Source organism: Ailuropoda melanoleuca, chromosome 19 (genome assembly GCF_002007445.2).
Source record: "Ailuropoda melanoleuca isolate Jingjing chromosome 19, ASM200744v2, whole genome shotgun sequence".
NCBI classification, from domain to species: Eukaryota; Metazoa; Chordata; class Mammalia; order Carnivora; family Ursidae; genus Ailuropoda; species Ailuropoda melanoleuca.
In genome coordinates this window covers 5,836,035-5,855,586 of record NC_048236.1, presented here as the reverse complement: position 1 = coordinate 5,855,586, position 19,552 = coordinate 5,836,035, and the positions used below count along the sequence as shown (strand labels likewise).

Sequence of the window (19,552 nt, the reverse complement as noted above, 5' to 3'; positions counted from 1 at the left end):
TCATGATCCCAGGGACCTGGGATCAAGTCCTATGTCAGGCTCTGCTCAGCAGGGTGCCTGCTTCTCCTCCCTCCGCCCCACACTAGTGCTTGCTCTCTCTCCCTAGTGCTCTCACACTCTCAAATAAATAAACGTTAAAAAAAAAAAAAACTATTAGCTTTTTTTGAAGAGAAATTAGGAAAGTTCTAATTTACTCACCTATTTTATTATTAACATTTGATTTAACAGTACCCGGTATAGTATAGGCACCAGGGGCGGGGGGGAACCCATTTGTTGACTAAATTAACAACTTAGGTGATTTTTCTTCTCTGACTTTCCTTTATGAAATGGATGGGCAGTTCCTGAGCAAACAAAATAACAGGATAAAATAATAAATCCATAATGTATCTACTTGCAAGTACTGGGACACTCAAAATCTAATTCCTACCAACAACCCAAAAGGTGGGATTCCCCACATTCTCACCGGAAGAAATTCATACTCTAGAGTGAAACATCTTTAAGGAAGAACACACAGTAAGCATGTGTGTGGGTATGGGGAATAGGGGGGAGAAGTCAAACAGAGGTCTATACATCCTGACTCCAAAGGCCATGTTCATTTCCTAATGCCATGCTGTCTTCTTGACACAGCTCTCGTAGAGCAGTTGGCAACCACAACTAACTCATTAAGCCTACGCCTACTTTCCTCTAATTTCAAGACCCTTCTCAAAGGGAATTCATTCCTTACCTCCTCTGCACCCTTCTGGGTTTTTCTGGCCAAACCACCTCAGAGATCCTACCCTAGAACACCCAAATTAAAGTATTAAACACCATTTTCCAACTCCCACAACTCTTTTCCTTTCAAAGCACTCCATGACTATCAGAATTATCATCTTATTGATTCAATTTTTTCATGTTTGTCTTCCCCTCACCATTAGAAAATCAACTCATAAAGGTAAGTGAACTTATCTGTTTTATCCACCATTGTGTCCCCAGCATCTATAAAAAGTCCTAACACATAGAAAGAACCTCGGTAAATATTTGAACAAATACGGCAAACAGAAAAGAATAAAACAATGGAGAGGCAGGGTATGGGGAGGATATGCCACAGTACTGCCACTGATCTTACCAAAACAGCTCAATACAAAGTGCCTGGGAAATCTGTTTCTCTCTCTTTTTTTTTTTTAAGATTTATTTCGGGGGGTGGGGGCACAAGCACACGAGTGGGGGAGGAGCAGACAGAGAGGGAGAGAATCTCAAGCCGATTCCCCGCTGAGCAGGGAGTCCAGAGTTGGGGCTCAATCTCAGGACCCTGAGATCATGACCTGAGCCGAAACCAAGAGTCAGCCACTTAACCAACTGAGCCAGCCAGGTGCCCCGGAAATCTGGTTTCTTATCAGGGATACTGAAGAGTCCCATTATCTAAAAAGAACTGAAAACCCTGCTATAACTACTGCAAGAAGAGACATGTGGTTGATGAAAACTACAGGCTTCAAAGACAGCTTACTGAGAAGTATCCCTTACTTGGTGCTAAAGTTGATGCTAATCTTACTCGCAATAAAGAAAGCTCTTATCTTACTTATATTTAACATAACTCACCAGCTGGACTACATGAAATTCTGTACAAAAGCATGTACTCCTAGTGCTATGCCACCCCTGAGATTTTAATGTTGTTATTATATATTCTTGATGATAACACTGGGTCTTCTATTTTCCTTATTAAACCTTGTTTTTCAGCATCATTTCTAGGGATGGAGGCAGTAGAAAAACATGAATGAAACTGATTCCATTTTATAAAGTTACCTACAGATAATTTTACATGAACATTGCAAGTCCTGCTTCATTTTCCATATATCTCATTATTTGTACATTCTCTGCATGTTTCCATTCCATCTTTAGTCTTTGCAATGCCCTCACGTCAAATCTCAAGTTTAGTTTTGGAGAAAAAAAAGGTTGTTTCCATAAAATTGTATTTTGAGGAAGCAGTTTGAATTTTCTTCTTAAAGGGTCAATTCTAAAGGTTATCAAAAGCAATTAATTTTGTAATTCTAACATCTTTCAACTATGCTGATGCTACTGGAGAATTTCAAGGGCTAAGATTCATATCACTTTGTCTTTAGATTCTTAAAATGTTCTTAAAACATTCTTAGAATGTTACAAAATGATCACATTTCTCCAATAACCAGCACATAATATATAAAATAACATTTCTCATCTAAAAATAGGCTGACATTTGCCTATCACAGAGCTACCAACTACCAAGTCCGTGGCCCACCAACTATTACCGGTATGACTTTGAGCATAAATGACATATTCCCTGTCTAACTTTCAAAGATGTCAGAATAAAATGAGAAAATGTATGGGAACTTGCGAAGTCTTAACACAAATAAGAGGTGTTATGCCTATTAACAATCCCTTTGTTTCCATTCTCACTGCACAGCTCAGATCTTCATTACTATACTTTATAGCTTCAACTCTCTCAACTTTCATAAAAACCTTTCCTTCTAAGATTAATCCATTAAAGTATTCTATCTTCCCTCGCCTGTCTCTAAAACCTGTGATTTCCCTAGCATCTTTTAAATAGTTAATACCTTTACACGATACTCAAAATGAATGGTACCACTGGCTTTAATCCATACTTTTGGCCTTAAATCCCATCATACACACCCCCACAGAAAAACTTTCATTCAAACAAAGTAGTCCATTATTTTTACCACAAAACACTTTGCGCCTTTGCCAGACACAGAGCACACCAATTATTCATCTAACTTCCTATCTTTAAAGACCAAGTCAAGTGTTACTTTCAACATCTTTTCTGAAAAATATTTTTTCCAAGAACCTTTAGCACCCATCATCTTTATCACACATTTGACATTCAGCCAATAATGCATAGCAATTTATCCTGTTTTCATGCTGTTATCTCCCCCAATAAAATAAGTTGCGGGAACTCTTCTCACCACACCCCAAAATAATTCAGACAATTACTAAGCATTTGTTTAATGGAGGAGTGTTTACTTTGTTTCATCTCAATTACAAAGACCCAATATGCCAAATATCAACAAGTCACAACACTGATACTGAATCTCAAAGTTTACACGAGCAAATAAATCAGCCACTTGACCCTCTCTACTTTAGTCCAAAACACTGAAGTTGAGAATGAGGAAAGATCTTAAAAACTATCAAGTTTCTTCCCAATTTGGGCTCAATTCTTAAACATTACAAATCTGTGAGGAAAAAGTAAACTATTCAATATTTTTTATGTGAAAAAAAATTTAATTACTGCCTAACTCACATCTGTACAAAAAGTAAAGCGAGACTGATGACTTATATTGAAAAACCAAAACTTTAAAACTAGTGATAATACAGAATATCTTTAAAACCTCCCTGCTCCCAAGTTATACTCAGACAAGCCATAAAAAGCATTTACTAAAAAGAAAAGACACATAAGCAGAAGGAAGACAAAGGACTAGCATTCATAATACAGAATTCACAGTATTCACAATAAGAAGTACTACAATGAGAATGAGCAAGAACTCAATAAAAATGGACAGAAATATCTGGACAAGCTAGACACAAGAAAAGAAGTTTAAATGGCCAATGAATGTGAAAAGATGCCTAACTTCCCTCATAATCACAAAAATGAAACACTGAAACATGTGGATATTACTATAGATCTTTAAGATTAGAAAGAAAAAGAAAAGAAAATCTGATGGTATCAAATGTTTATAGGAACATGGAAGAAAGAAACTCTTTTATACTGGTAGGAATTTAAATTGGTGTAATTATTGAGAAATTAGACAATGTCTAATACAGCTGAATATGTGTGCATACCCTAGGATGCAGCAAATTCTCAGCAATGTATACAACCTACAAAAGGATATTCATTGCAGCATTGTTTTCAATAGCTAAAAAATGAAAACTAGACCTATTTTACCTCATAAAATGTGGTAAAGATCCAGAATGAAATACTACAGGACTGTGTAATCTCTACTGTGAAACTACATGTACATTCCTAAACATCTGATCTTCTGGGGGGAAAAGAAAATCATACACACTAAAATACCACTGATTATGTGAAAACTAAATCAAATGCTAAAATACCAGTGATTATGCAAAAAAAAAAAAAAGTGTAGGGTTTGGGACATACCAATTTAGACCTATGCAACTTTGGAAACAGAGCACTGAAAATGAAAATAAAAATAAGTAACAATAACTGAAACCTTAGAAAATGTATAATAAGTGGGTAATAACTTAAGACTCCCCAAGCAGATGACAGATGGATTCCTCCACAGCTATTAAAAATGCACAGAAACAATAAAGTAGAAAGGCTGGTTTATGGATGTTAAGATAGTACAGAGAGAAGAGAGAGGTAGGCACCAGGAGTCAAAAAATAGAACTTTTTATGCTAGGACTGTCAACTTTGAGGAAAATACCCAGGTACAGATGATCACCTTAACAAAAAAAAAAAGGTTTCACTTAGGGGTGCCTCAATTGGTCAAGCACCTGACTCTTGGTTTCAGCTCGGGTCAGAATCTGAAATCAAGCCCCGCGTCGGGCTCCCTGAGTTGGCTTGTCCCTCTCTCTCTGCTCCTCCCCTAGCACACTCTCACAGGCAAGGTCTCAGTCTCTCTCATTCTCTCTCTGGAATAAATAAATAAAATCTTAAAAAAAAAAAAAGATTTAACTTAAAAGCTAAAAGAACTCCTGTTTACACAAGCAGCCGAGAGCCTCTCCCGTTCTTACTGAAATTATAATTCTACACTCTTTATCACAGCTCCCTTTACCTAGAAAATAACACAACTTTCCCATTGTCCTGACATCATTCCTCTATTTACCATTTTTTTTAAGATTTATTTATTTATTTGAAAGGGAGAGCACAAGTACAAGCTTGTGTGCAACTGGGTGGAGGGGCAGAGGTAAAACTCTTCAAGCCGACTCCCTGCTGAGTGCAGAGCTCCACTTGGGACTCAATCCCACAACCCATGAGATCATAACCTGAGTGGAAACCAAGAGTCGGACACTCAACTGAGCTACCCAGGCGCCCCTCTTTACCAACCATTTGTGAGCTAACTACACAGTGTTATAAAAATATGTTGTAGGCAAAGTGACTATGGTATGTATCACATTGAAACCCACATTAAGTTTTAAAAAGCTGCAACCTAACAATTATGCCCATGTCTAAATCCTACAAAATACTATTTGTTTATGCACAGGTAAATATGTATAAAACTATGTATTATAAGGGTACATAAAATTTCAGAATATGGAGTTTGGAAGGAGAGAGAAATGGTAAGGAGGTGACAAAACTCAATTTTATTTGTAATGTTCTACAATGAAAGTAATACTTTAAAGCAAAAATGCCAAAACGATAACATTCTATAAATAAGGTCATGGATCCTTGTTCTATTTTCTTTTAAACTATTTATTAAATCCTCTAAAGATGAAATAACACTGCAAAGGGACAATGAAATGAACAGTTTGTCACAAAACAAATTTAGTGTCCATAAAGGTTTTTTTTCAATAAGCTGCAAAAATTATTTGACCTTTCTAGCCATCTTCCAGCCCAACTGGAATATCAATGCTCTTCAATACAGCTATCTGAAATAATAACAGGGATGTCAGTCTTTTAGAGGAAGCCTAGTTAGCTCTACCATCCACTCCATGGTCTTACATTTACAAAACAACCTATGTACCTTAATGTAACCATATTTTAAGCATAAAAGACTTATTTTTTTTTAATTTTTTATTAAGTTAGTCACCATACAGTACATCCTTAGTTTTTGATGTAGTGTTCCATGATTCATTGTTTGTGTGTAACACCAGTGCACCATGCAATATGTGCCCTCCTTAATACCCATCACCGGCCTGTCCCAATCCCCCACCCCCTCCCCTCTGAAGCCCTCAGTTTGTTTCCCAGAGTCCATAGTCTCTCCTGGTTCATTCCCCCTTCTGTTTACCCCCCATTCATTCTTCCCTTCCTTCTCCTACTGATCTCCCTGCTATTTATGTTCTATAAATGAGTGAAACCATATGATAATTGTCTTTCTCTGCTTGACTTATTTAACTTAGCATAATCTCCTCCAGTCCCATCCACATTGCTGCAAATGTTGGGTAATCATTCTTTCTGATGGCTAAGTAATATTCCATTGTATATGGGGGCACCTGAGTGGCACAGCGGTTAAGCGTCTGCCTTCGGCTCAGGGTGTGATCCCAGCATTATGGGATCGAGCCCCACATCAGGCTCCTCTGCTATGAGCCTGCTTCTTCCTCTCCCACTCCCCCTGCTTGTGTTCCCCCTCTCGTTGGCTGTCTCTATCTCTGTCAAATAAATAAATAAAATCTTTTAAAAAAAAAATATTCCATTGTATATGGACCACATCTTCTTTATCCATTCATCTGTTGAAAGGCATCTCAGCTCCTTCCACAATTTAGCTATTGTGGTCAATGCTGCTATGAACACTGGGGTGCATATGGCCCTTCTCTTCACTACGTCTGTATCTTTGGGGTAAATACCACCCAGTAGTGCAATTGCTGGATCACGGGGTAGCTCTATTTTTAACTTTCTGAGGGACCTCCACACTGTTTTCCAAAGTGGCTGTACCAACTTGCATTCCCACCAACAGTGTAAGAGGGTTCCCCTTTCTCCACATCCTCTCCAACAATTGTTGTTTCTTGCCTTGTCTATCTTTGCCATTCTAACTGGCGTAAGGTGGTATCTCAGTGTGGTTTTGATTTGAATTTCCCTGATGGCTAATGATTTTGAACATTTTTTCATGTGTCTGTTAGCCATTTGTATGTCTTCATTGGAAAAGTGTCTGTTCATATCTTCTGCCCATTTTATGATTTGTTTATTTGTTTCTCGTGTATTGAGTTTGAGAAGTTCTTTGTAGATCTTGGATACCAGTCCTTTATCTGTGGTGTCCTTTGCAAATATATTCTCCCATTCCGTGGGCTGTCTCTTAGTTTTTTTGACTGTTTCCTTGGCTGTGCAGAAGCTCTTTATCCTGATAAAGTCCCATAAGTTCATTTTATCTTTTATTTCTCTTGCCTTTGGAGATGTGTCGTGAAAAAGGTTGCTCTGGCCGATGTCATAGAAGTTGTTGCCTATGTTCTCCTCTAGAATTTTGATGGATTCCTGTCTCACATTGAGGTCTTTCATCCATTTGGAGTTTATTTTTGTGTATGGTGTGAGAGAGTGGTCAAGTTTCATTCTTTTGCATGTAGCTGTCCAATTTTCCCAGCACCATTTATTGAAGAGACTGTCTTTTTTCCACTGGATGTTTTTTCCTGCTTTGTCAAAGATTAGTTGTAAAAGGCTTATTTTCAAGGGGACAGTGAATTATAAATTCTAACTTTCCCTTAAATCTTCATATACACAGCTGAAGTAATAAAGCCAACTTACTATCTATTGCTGTTGATTGCCTGTGGTTAATTTTTTCAGTAACAACTTTACTTTAGAATGACTTTAGACTTACAGAAAAGCACTACAAAGGTAGTACGCAGAGTTCCCAAATCCCCTTCACTCTGTTCCCCTAATGTTATTATCTTGCATAACCACATTACACCTGTCAAACCTAAGAAATTAACACTAGTACATTACTACTAACAAACCACTGACTTTATAAAGATTTCATCAGTTTTTTTTCACTAATATCTATCTTTTTGTTCCAGAATCCAATCCGGGATACTACAATGCATTTGGGTCATCAGGTCTCCTTGGGCTCCTCTAGTCAACATCAGTTTCTCAGTCCTCTCTTGGTTTTCATGACCTTGAAATTTTTTTTCAGCCCTGGTCAGGCATTTTGTAGAGTGTCTTCAATTTGGGTTTGCTTAGATTGAGATTATGGGCTTTGGAGGAAGAATAAATACAACCGAGATGAAGAGGATACGTGATATTAACATAATATATCACTGACGATGTTAGCTTTGATCACTTGATTATGGCAGTAGTTGCCAGGTTTCTCCACTGTAAAGTTGCTATTTTCTTCTTCCATCTATTTTTTAGACCAGCCCATTCCTGAGAGATGCCCCTGAGGGATGCTTCTGAGGGGAGGGGAGGGGATGGAGGAAAAGGAAGTATCTACAAATATTTGAAATAATTCTGTGAGATTTATCCCTTCCCCCCATTTATTTACTCAACCATTTATCTTTATCAGCAGGGACTTATGTATATTTATGCTCCACTCTGGGTAATAATCAAATCTAATCAATAGGTTATTTTGTTGCTTAAATTGTTCCAGCTCTGGACACTGGAAGCTCTTTTAGATTGGCCCCTTTGCTGTTTTGACATGGGCCATCATTTTGTCATTTTTTTTGAGCACTTCCTTACTTTCTGGTACTACAAGATGCTCCATCACGTATTTTCCTTGCCACAGCCCTAGAATCAGCTATTTGTCTACGAAGCCCTGCTTCCTTTTATTGGAGAATAATATTTAGAAACCAAAATCCGGACACTGGGTATTGTCATTGCTACTGGTGTGTTACTGTTTCTAGGCTGTCTCAGTAGAGAGAGCTGAGAAATATATGTATGTGTATTAACCCAAGTATTAATACACACACATTTAAATATATCTATGTATGTTGGTACATATTATAAACTAAACATGAGTTCATACTGATGTCTCCAACTCTAATTTAGTACCCTGTGGTTACTTTTTAATCCCAGATTATGCTTCCCTCTATTATCTAGCATCCTCAAACTGCATCATCTATTCTCAGGCAGTTCATTAAAGTCAAGTTCTAGTGTTAGTTGTACTGAAACAGAAAGTAACATGTATTGCAAAATGCAGTCCTGTGACAGGTCATCTCCACTACTGGGACAATACATCAGCACAGAATTAAGAGAATTATATAACTACTTAACTTTTAACTTATTTTTCTTTAACTACTGTTCTATTACCTCAATATATTATCTCTGAAAAGGCACTTTCCTTTTAAAAAGAGAGAGAAAGAGAAATGAAATGAGAGGTCAATGTCATGCCTTACTATATACCGACTATCAATATATCATTTTAAGTATAAGAAAACAGAGAAATTATGTGTGTGGTTTGACTTACACCACCAGCAAAGGACAAAACTGGAACTTGACTGTGTTGTAATCCACTTATTCTACTCCAATTTCCAGGTATCTGCATTACACTCCATTTTAGGTTATAAGAAATAAGTCAATTTATAAAACAAAAAATAAAAAACAAAAGTGACCTCCTAAGTTCAAGTCCCTATTACAGCTTTTCTTGGTTTTTCAAGAGATAAAAATATAGTTAGGTAAAGTGTAGTTAGTTCACCTCTGAAATCAATTAATATTATAGTATGACCTCATATTTAGAGGTAAAACCATAATTAAAATAAACACAAATTATCCAGGGAACAAATATTTACTAAATATCCACATTGTGCAGGTGGATATTACTATGTAAGGTCAACAAACTAATGAGACACATTCTAGCCTTCCCAGAAGAACTCATAATCATAATCTAATGAGGCCAATGATATAGCTAGGTATAAGAAAACTAATACAGGAAACAATTTTAAGTATAAATATACAGATATTCTTTATTTTTTTCCTTCTCTAAACTATTGAGAATTTTGTAAATGATTTAAGAATCTTGATTGTTTTCTGGCAAAAGTGACTAGAATATTTAAAAAAGGAATGTTTGGTGGTTAAAGAGTAAACTGTTACTTTGATAAATACCTGTGGCAATGCTGAAACTTATCAGAGGAATCTAAGATATTTGCAAAGGGGCTGCAAAAGTAATAATATACAATTAAACTTGAGTCAACTATCCTGGATTTCATTTCAAATTCTAGATCTTCTTAGCTAGTCAACATTGGGTAAACCATGAAACCTCTCATCTATGTGTCACCATATTTAAAATGAGGTTATCATCCGCCCTACTTATAAGACTTGTAGGCTCAAATGAGAAGGTACACAGCAAAACTACTTCGTAAATAAAAGAGTGCTACCCAAACGCAAAGTACCTTATTTTTTTAAAAAGACAGACAGGTAGATACATACACACATATATAAACACACATGTACACACACATACACACAGTGTTATTATCCACCAGGACACCCAGCAAATGTAAAGTAAAAAATTTACCTTCAACATTTTAGTTTTAAAATACATGTATTTCTGAAGTTAAAGATTAAATCCTATGAAGCAACAGCTAGAAATTTAAACGAGAGTACTTACCTTAACAAAATTATCAGGAAACATTCCTCTTCTCCCATTTAGTTCTCCTTCTAGCCATCCTTCCTCCTGCAGTTTTTTCACATTCCTGATGATTTCACCAACTCGAATAGTTAATTCATCGTCATGTACAGCATCGTAGTCATACTCCACAATATAGTCAACTAAAAAAAAATAAATAATGTCTGAAACTTAATTCATGAAATACAATTAACCATATTAATAAATTTAAAACTAAGAAGCCTGGTTAACAACAATAATATTACAAAGACATAATCAAGGCTTACTTTGATGATTTTAAATATTTGGCTACCAAATTTCTTGACTGCCTTCATATAAAACACAGTACAAATTTTAAGCTGAAACCTCAATACAATGTACAATTCATGCTATCAGTTGTTCCTACAGTCAGACGTATATATTGCTGGTGACAGATGATCTTTATAGTGGTCCCTATGATCCCCATCTCCTGATATTCATAGCTTTGTGCAATTCCCTCTCCTTGACAGGGACATGACTTATGACTGACTTCTAACCAACAGAATACGACAAAGATGATAGACTGTATATGACTACGTAAGATTATAATGTCCATCTTGCTAGGAAACTCGCACTTGCTGGCTTTGAAGATGCAAGCTGCTTTGCTGTGAGCCGGCCTATCGAAAAACTGATGAAGGTCCTGGCTGACAGCCAGCAAAAAATTGAGGCCATCAGTCCAACAGCCCACAGAGAACTAAATGATGCCAACCAGCACGTAAGCTTGGAAGCAGACCCTTCCCCAGCTGAGAGCACAGACTTGGCCAACACCTTCATTGCAGCCTTGCATAGTATCTAGTCAGTCACACCCAGACTTACTGAATCACAAAACCTGTGAGGTAGTAAACTGTGTGCTGTTTTAAGCTTCTAAGTTTATGGCAATACTGTTACTGGAAAACAGAGAATGAATACACCCTGAAGTAAAGATCAGTAAGGATCTATTTTACCGCCTTTAAGTACAGAATTTTAGATTCCAGGACATCATATATGCATACTATTAATATTTTAAAGGGCTCAATACAAGAAAAGCAATAACAGATTTCCTATTCAAGATGGCAGACTAACCATATCTCCATTCATCTTTTCTTCCTCCTATAAGAATGACTTTTAAAAAAGCACAAACACACACACACACACACACACACACAGAGCTACAAGCAAAAAAAAGGGAAAAGGATTATGGGCAGGCATTGCTGGTTGCCAAACCAAAAGCCATTCCTACACTGACTCCCCACCTCCTTCTTCCTTTCTTATCGAACCCTAATTTTGTTCAGGTATTTTGAGATCTTGTACTTTTACAAATGCAGCTGCCCTCATTCCCAGAGGGTTAAATCTTTACTAGTCCAGACCAGAGCTTTTCAAATACTAAGGTACAGTCAAGTCATCTTGGTGAATCTTGCTTAAATGTGTACTCTGAAAAGGCCCTGGATATCTAATGCTGCTGGACAAAGAAGAAACGGTCTAAAGATAGTTTATTTACTAAAGACTATTTATTTATAGTAATTTCACACAAACACACATGCACACACACATGCATGCACAGACTGGTTTTCAAATACACATGTGATGGATGGATTCTACCAATAAGATACGAGCAAGGGTTCAAGGAAAGTTTTATCCAACCTTAAAAACAAAACACAAGGAAAAAAATGTCTTCCTGCAGACTTTAGATATTCCTCAGTGAGAATGTAATGCCCAAAACTGCTATAACTAATTTCAGATATTCTTCAGTGAGAATGTAATGCCTAAAACTGCTGTAACTATTTAAGACAAGAAAAAGATGAAGAGATTGTCTCAATCCCTTCTTAAGACAAGAAAAAGATTATGATGGAAGAGAAGAAAGATGAAAATGACCTAGATCTTTGCTAAATTTATCAAACTACTATATGAACCAACCCCTGAGCTACAATACCATTAGTTTTCTTGTTACAGAAGTAGTTTTTTCTTAACTTTTTTTTTTAAGATTTATTTATTTATTTGAGAGAGAAAGAGAGAAAGCACATGCATGAGCGGGAGGGTCAGAGAGAGAGGGAGAGAGAATGTGAAGCCAACTCCACACTGAGCATAAAGCCCAACTCAGGGATCGATCTCACAACCCTGAGATCACGACCTGAGCTGAAACCAAGGGTTGGATACTTAACCGACTGCGCCACCCAAGGGTCTCAGTTTTCTCTTAACTTCTAATTAAATTTTAGATAGGATTTCTACTTGTAGCTGAAAATCCCAACCTGAGAAGAAAGCCAAAAAGAAATTTTTCAAATTTATAAAAACGGACCCATAACTGATAAAGCCAGGAACAGAAAGCCCAGAGAATTTCAGGAACTATAACAGGCATCAAATTGCTCTGGAGCATCCCATAAAAGCTAGAAATTCAGAAAAGGAGGGCTTATGGGAAAATGAAAAACTGAAAGTAGGGGAATTATCTCTACATGGAAGAGCTAACATTATCAACCACAATAGTTCTAAGACAATAATGCTATATAGGCAGGCATTTTTCTCTGAAGGCCAAAAACTAAAGGGTTAGTCCCCTCCCTCCACCTCCCCTGCCTCCCCCCCCACCCACACACACACAGTTTGGAGAAACTAGTATGGCTCCTATGGATGAGCGCTGGTTTCTTAGAGAAATGACTACTGATTTCCAGAATTTAGAGGTCTCCACAGCAATGAGCAGCTCCCCACCTGATAACTGTAAAATAAAACACTAAGTCCTATTAAATAGTGTCCCCAGCTTATTATTTATTATTTATTCATAAATAGGAACAGACAATAGTTAATCATGAAAAATCATAATAAAATGAAAAATTACTCCTGGATGAAACATACACCCACCTCCCCGCTTCTACCCTCCAAAACAATTGAGTCCTAAAGCCATTTATGTATGGAAGAGCACAGTGGGAAAAAGAGGGGAGGAGGTTGGGGGTGGGGTACAGAGGAGGAGTCTGATGTGAGGTATCCAAAATTGGAATGGGGTAGAAGCAGGAGTCAAGCTATCCACATATGGAGAGCATTCACATATGGGGGTTTTCCTAGTACAGCATATCAGCAGTCTAACGCAAGGTGAGGAGGGCATCCATGTAGAGGCAACCTGACATGGTGTTTCAGACCCTAAGCACAGTGGAGAGGGCATCCAAGCTGAGGGGTAGCTTGGTAAGGAATACCAAAGGCCAAATGTTGTTAGGGGGTGGGTGGCAGATTTCCATGCAGAGTTACGGAAGGGTAAAGGCAATCTAAAATGAGGACTAATAGCCCAAGGAGAACAGGGTTTTGTGCGAGGATGGAAGACTAGCTACATCCAAGGGACTGATCAAATAAGTAAATATATTAAGGATAATGGAAGCCAAGTGTCTCTGTGTCAGAGAAGGGAGTTGCTAATATAAAGGAGAAAAAGCTAGATTCAATAATGTGATACTAAATGAGAAGTATCACCATGAACTTAAAGTTTTCAAAACATAGATATACACATAAATAAAACACACACACACACACCCAGCTCTATCCACTGAAAGGGCCTAAGACGAGCAACAGTCTAATGGCGATAAGCATACCTAATGCTGAGATCTTAAAAACACCCCTTACTACTAAAAAGAACTAGGAATCCTTGGGAACACAGGCAATTCCGCCACTAAGGCAGGAAAAGTACAAGATAAGCCTGGGACACAGTACTGTGCCGCAAAGCAAGGAAGTTAAAGATAAGGTGATGCCAAAGGACAGAGAGAAGTGATAAAAAAAAGGCTCCTACTGGCCAAATCAGGACAATTTGAGCATCAAAATAAACAATGACAGTAACAGAATATATCCCATTGAATAAAGTAAGAAATCATGAGTTCAGACATGTATAAATAAATGTTAATTTTTTAACTCTATGGTTAGATTGTAATTAAGTAGAAGATCCTGGTTTATAGAAAATACACACTAAAATATTCAGGAGAAAGACTATCAGTCAGGAAAAATGTCTTTGTATTGTACTTATTTCTACAATTTACCATTTCAAAATAAAACTTTTAAACATGTACAAATTTGTATCCTCAAGAGATATAACAAAATTCATAAGATCAGAACAGAATGCTATGAAAAAAAAAAGAGAAAATAAAAAGGGTTGAGAAATCTGTATCTTCTGGGGCACCTGGGTGGCTCAGTCGGTTAAGCACCTGCCTTCATGATCCCAGGTCATGATCCCAGGGTGCTGGGATCCAGCCCCGCATCTGGGGGCTCCTTGCTCAGCAGGGGGCCTGCTTCTTCCCCCCCCCACTGCTGCCTGTGCTAGTGCTTGTTCTCTCTCTCTCTCAAATAAATAAATAAATAAATAAATAAAATCCTTAAAAAAAGAAAAAAAAAGAAATCTGTATCTTCCAACATGTCACATTAACTTTTTTTTTTCTTTTTGAGAGGTGGAGACAAATCCAAGGAAGTTTTCCAGAAAAGGTAAAGCAAAAAGGCATAAAGAAAATACAAAAGACTGATATCAATCCAGACAATTCAACATCCAATTAACAATTCTAGAAAAAAAGAGCGAAATAGAGAATTGACAATGAAATAACCCAAGAAAATACGCCAAAGCTAAATGAAACAAATCTTCAAATACAAAGAGGTCTATGAAAATCCAGTACAATAACAAAAAAGGACTCACATCTAGATGACATTTCATAACAAAGATAAATGTATCCCTGAAAGCTCTCTGAAAAGAAACAGAGTTCATCTACAAAAGAATGAGAATCATCAGAAGACTTCTCATCGAGGACACCAGATTCTACAGGAGAAATAAAAAGGCAAGGCCACTTAAGTATTAAAGGAAAATGAATTCCACACTCAGCCAAATCAGCAGGCAAGTAGGGTATAACATTTTCATACAGGCAAGGAAGAGGAAATTAACACCTACATATGACCTTACATATTACCCAGTAAAATAAAAAATATGAAACAAAAGAGAAGACGACATGAAATCCAAGAAATAGTAGAGCCAATCCCAAAGAGTAAGAAAAGTGCTAAGATGGCAACTGCACAACAAATCTAAGAACAGTCTAGACTAAGCAGGAGATAAAAAGTTCTAGGAGGTATTTGGGAGCAAGGAGGAATGAGGAATAGACTATTTTTTAATTAACTTTAGATTTGTAAAAGCTAATAATGCATGTGTTAATCACTAAATAAGAGTATAAAATGCCAAACAAAATACTGGACTTGCAGTTTCAGCTCAAACACGTGAAAAACTTAGAAGCTATTACTCCCACTCCACAATAAGAAAAAGACTAAACAAACTGAAAGTCATTGACTTTCCCTGGACCCATCAGAGAAACGAACACACAAGGCAAACTGCCAGCTCAAGATATGGAGAGACAGACATAACCAGAAGTCGAAGCCAAGAACTACTAGATCACCTCAAATACAAACAAGTGGAACTATAAACTGATAAGAACATTATATTAATATCCCAGGGCTGTCGTAACAATCACAAACTAGGTGACTTAAAACAATAAACTTTATTCTTTTCACATTTATAGCTCTGGAGGCCAGAGTACAAAATCAAAGTATCAGCAGGGTTAGATCTTTCTGAAGACTGTGAGAAAGAATTGCTTCAACTCTGCCTTGGCTTCTGGAGGCTGACAGAAATCTCTGGCATTCCTTAGCTTGCATAATTCCAACCTCTGCCTCCATCTGCACATGACCTTGCCCTTCTGTGTGTCTCAAGTCTCCCTCCCCTTACTCTTAATAAGAACACTGCTCACTGGATTTGTGCTCAGTCCTAAATCCAGGGCAGTATTATCTTAAGATCCTTAGTTACATCTGCAAAGACTTCATTTCCAAATAACATCACATTCATCTATACCAAGGCTTAGAACTTAGACGTATTTTGGGGGCAGAAAGTTAATCCACTGCTAACACCTAAATGGTATTTTTGATGAACTACTACAGGCTTAACGTGGAATAGCATCACAGGAGAGTTGCCCATTCTCATGGGTTGTACTTCCAGGAACCCCACCAGATTCTCAGAGTTAAGAACCCATAAAAATCTTCTTGTGCTTCTGGCAAGGAGAAGCTAAAAGAAGTCACTGTGAAATAACCAGAAACCAGAGCATTCACCGTAACAAAGATTTAATCTCTACAGAAAAGACTTTACCGGGCCATATCCCATATGTGGTAATAAGGTCATTTCTCTGATTCTAGTCCCTACTTACCTTTCTGTCTCAGACTAGCCAAGGTTACAGTCCCACAACACAAACCCACTAAAAGTTTGAGATTTAATTTTAAGATTATAGGATGCTTCCTTTCTCCTATACCTTTTGACCACGCAAGTGAGACTCCAGTACTGCTGAAAGAGTTATTGCATGGTATAAATTCCATCTGAGGAGGAGTTCTTAGGAAAACCCAAAGACAGCCAGGAAGACAAAAAAGGACTCTGAAAAAGTGAAGCCTCTGGCACCTACACCTAGAGCAAATATTAAACACAATACAACTCTTGGACAGGCTAACATAAAATATCACAGTCAGTATCTGTTTATCTCAGCTCCTATTTCCGAATACATAATGTCCAACTTTCAACAAAAAATTACACATCACGCTTTTAAAAGGCAAGAAAAAAACACAAAGACAAAGCAAGCATCAGAGACAGACTCAAATATAATACATATTTTGGAATCAGACAGGAAATTTAGGATAACTATGATTAATATGTTAAGGGTGATAATGGGGGAAAAAAGACAGCAAGCAAGAACAGATGGGTAAGGTAAGCAGACGGAAACTCTAAAATCAAAAGGAAATGAAAGAAATCAAAAATACTAACGGAAATAAAGGATGCCAGGGTGGCAGGTCACTGCCCCGGAAAATGAAGGGTCAGTGCTGAAAGGGAAAAGTGGGTGCCACAGCAAAGGTGGTGTCTCAGAGGGGATCCGCAGTGGCAGCACCTCAGAAGGAGGTTCCAGGCAAGGTAGGGTGCACAGGCAGCAGCCACTGAGATGCTGGCCAGCTGGCTGGTGACCTAAACTGAAGGGACAAGTGGCACGCTCAGCAACCACAGCCCCGAGACCTTGCCTCAGTTTTCTAAACTTCAGGCTCCCTTCCACCAGACTTTCTGCCCAGAATCAACAACTTTTTCAACCCTCTCCTCCCCCAGCTCCTGGAGCTCCATGTGGGGCAGGGACCAGCACTGAAATATGGCCCTGAGGAGTTGACAGGCAGCAAGAAGGTCCCCGGTGCTCAGGAGGGGGGAACTGTGTCAGGACAAGGGGGAAGGCACAAAGGGGTAAAAGCTCTCTGCACCTATCCTCACCTCCGCCCTCTGTCATTGCCCATTCTGTGCAAGCAGCCCTCCTAAGCACCAAGGCTGTGGAGGTGTCCTGGTAATCACCACTAATGGAAGCTGCCAGCACCACCATCTGGGCCTCAGAGAAAGCAGTCAGTATGGACAGCACATCGGCAGAAATGCTCCCAGGGCTCCTGACAGTTCCACAGCAGGGGCAACAGGCAAAGGGGCGAGCCTTGTCCCTGCTCAAAGATGACACTTCAAATGAACAAGAGCTTTTCTGTCAGAGTTGCATCGGTGTTGTATACTGTTTAATTTCATGGACTCAGTTTCAGCCTCAAAGACCAACAAAATTAAAAGAATAACACTGAATGAACTAACTGAGTATGTTTCAAGTAATTATGGGGTAATTTGTCAAATCAGTGTATTATGACAAAGTAAAAATGATCAGTGCTGGCATCTTCCATACTCTTCCTCCAAGTGATAACCTAGATTTTGATCCAGGAAAGGATGAACTTGAGGCCTCTTGGCTTCACATACAATTGGTGTGCAGAGTTAAGATTTTTGGAGAGTTCTGGTTTGGAAAGCATTGCAAAGTGATATATGGACCAGAAATTTGTAAAATAGTTCCTGACCTTTTCAACAGTGAAGGTATCTCAAAGAACAGGAGTACCTAAAGACTGCTCCGCACTGAATTTATAGGAAATTTCTTGGATTAAGAGCATTCATCAGAAAGCAAATTAACAACACTTCCCTCGGGTTTATATATGAAATAACATTTCCATGGGGTTGGTGAACTCCTTAAAATATTAGTAAGTTTTATCAATGGCTTTATGCCATACCACTGAGAGCAGAACATAAATAATATCTAATGAAGGCTTTTATTCTTATGCATACTGCAAGAGGATTAGCTTTGTCTCATGCTCAGCTAGCCTACCGGCTTGTATAGTTTCTGGAGAAAAATATAACACTAACATAAACAGTGATCACAGGACTGCTAAACTTTTGGCCGAAAACATGCAGTCAGAAAGAGGTGATGCTTTCAGAAGAAAATGAGAAATCTCAGATGTCACTGAACCAACACAATTCCAAAGAACTGAAGAGCCCCTTTTTAAGCAGATATCCAGGTGTATATCCAGTTCTCAATCTTAGGTTGGAGAGAAGGTACTACGCACTGCTGGAATAATGAATATATTCTTAGTTTGAGAAGAATATTAATAAAATCCTGACAATTACATTAGGCAGTCTGTAAAAAATCTCCATGAATACTGGAATTAGACCACCGTAGCACTGATATATAACATGCTGAAAACCCTAATGGACATAAAAACAGCAAGCTTTCCAACAACCTTACTAGCTCACACAAAGATGAAAGACAAAAAGAGTAAAAGCAGAAATTGGAACACAAAGAATTATATAGGAAAAAATTGGAGCAGCCAAAACTAAAGAAAGCTTAAGAAAAGCAGAACAGCGCTTACAACATTCACGGTATTCTCAGCAATAGAAGTGACAAATAAAAAAAATTAAAAAAAAAAAAAAAAGGAAGAAAGAAAAACCCTACACCACTACTGGATAGGCACAATTTTGTACACTGTTTTGAAACATGTAAAAATTCTGGAACAAACCTCATCAGTGTAATTAAAAGGCCAATTTATTTCTAGCAAATGTAAATGAAAAAAATATATACACTAAACATAGTTCTGTGCTATACCATGGTCATAGTTCACCGTAACCTTTGTCTCATCACTGATTTACTGTGTCACTTTCAATTTATGAGTGAGATAATTATGAGAGTGGTAAGAATTACGATCTGAATTTTTTAACTTTTTTGCACATACAGGTATATTTTTCCTTTTCATAATGCTCTTCCTATTGTTACAGACCTTAGTACAGCCTATGAAAAAGAGTATTTCCTAAAATGAAACTGAGGTATAATTCTTACAATTCTCATTTCTCCTAGAAATATGATGAGGGGAATTACCCATTCTAAACATTCCTTCATTACAGATATTATTTTTATTCTAAAATCTAAGCAAAAACTTAAATCGCCAAGCTTTTTAAAGCACAAAATATAAATAAAAGCTGGGAAAATAAAACAAATAAGATAAAGGAT

The 19,552-nt window shown here is 37.6% G+C and overlaps 1 protein-coding gene and 1 pseudogene across 2 annotated transcripts in view; one reads left to right on the top strand and one right to left on the bottom strand.

Annotated features, from left to right (window-relative positions):
• CD2AP (CD2 associated protein) overlaps nucleotides 1–19,552 on the bottom strand; it is a 127,254-nt gene that overhangs the window by 85,878 nt on the left and 21,824 nt on the right. For both annotated transcript variants that reach the window (XM_011224683.3, XM_019799424.2), the window contains exon 2: nucleotides 10,173–10,333. In XM_011224683.3, the coding sequence (XP_011222985.1) occupies nucleotides 10,173–10,333 (161 nt within the window). The remainder of the gene's footprint in view (nucleotides 1–10,172; nucleotides 10,334–19,552) is intronic.
• On the top strand, nucleotides 16,992–18,983 carry LOC105237515 (annotated as a pseudogene).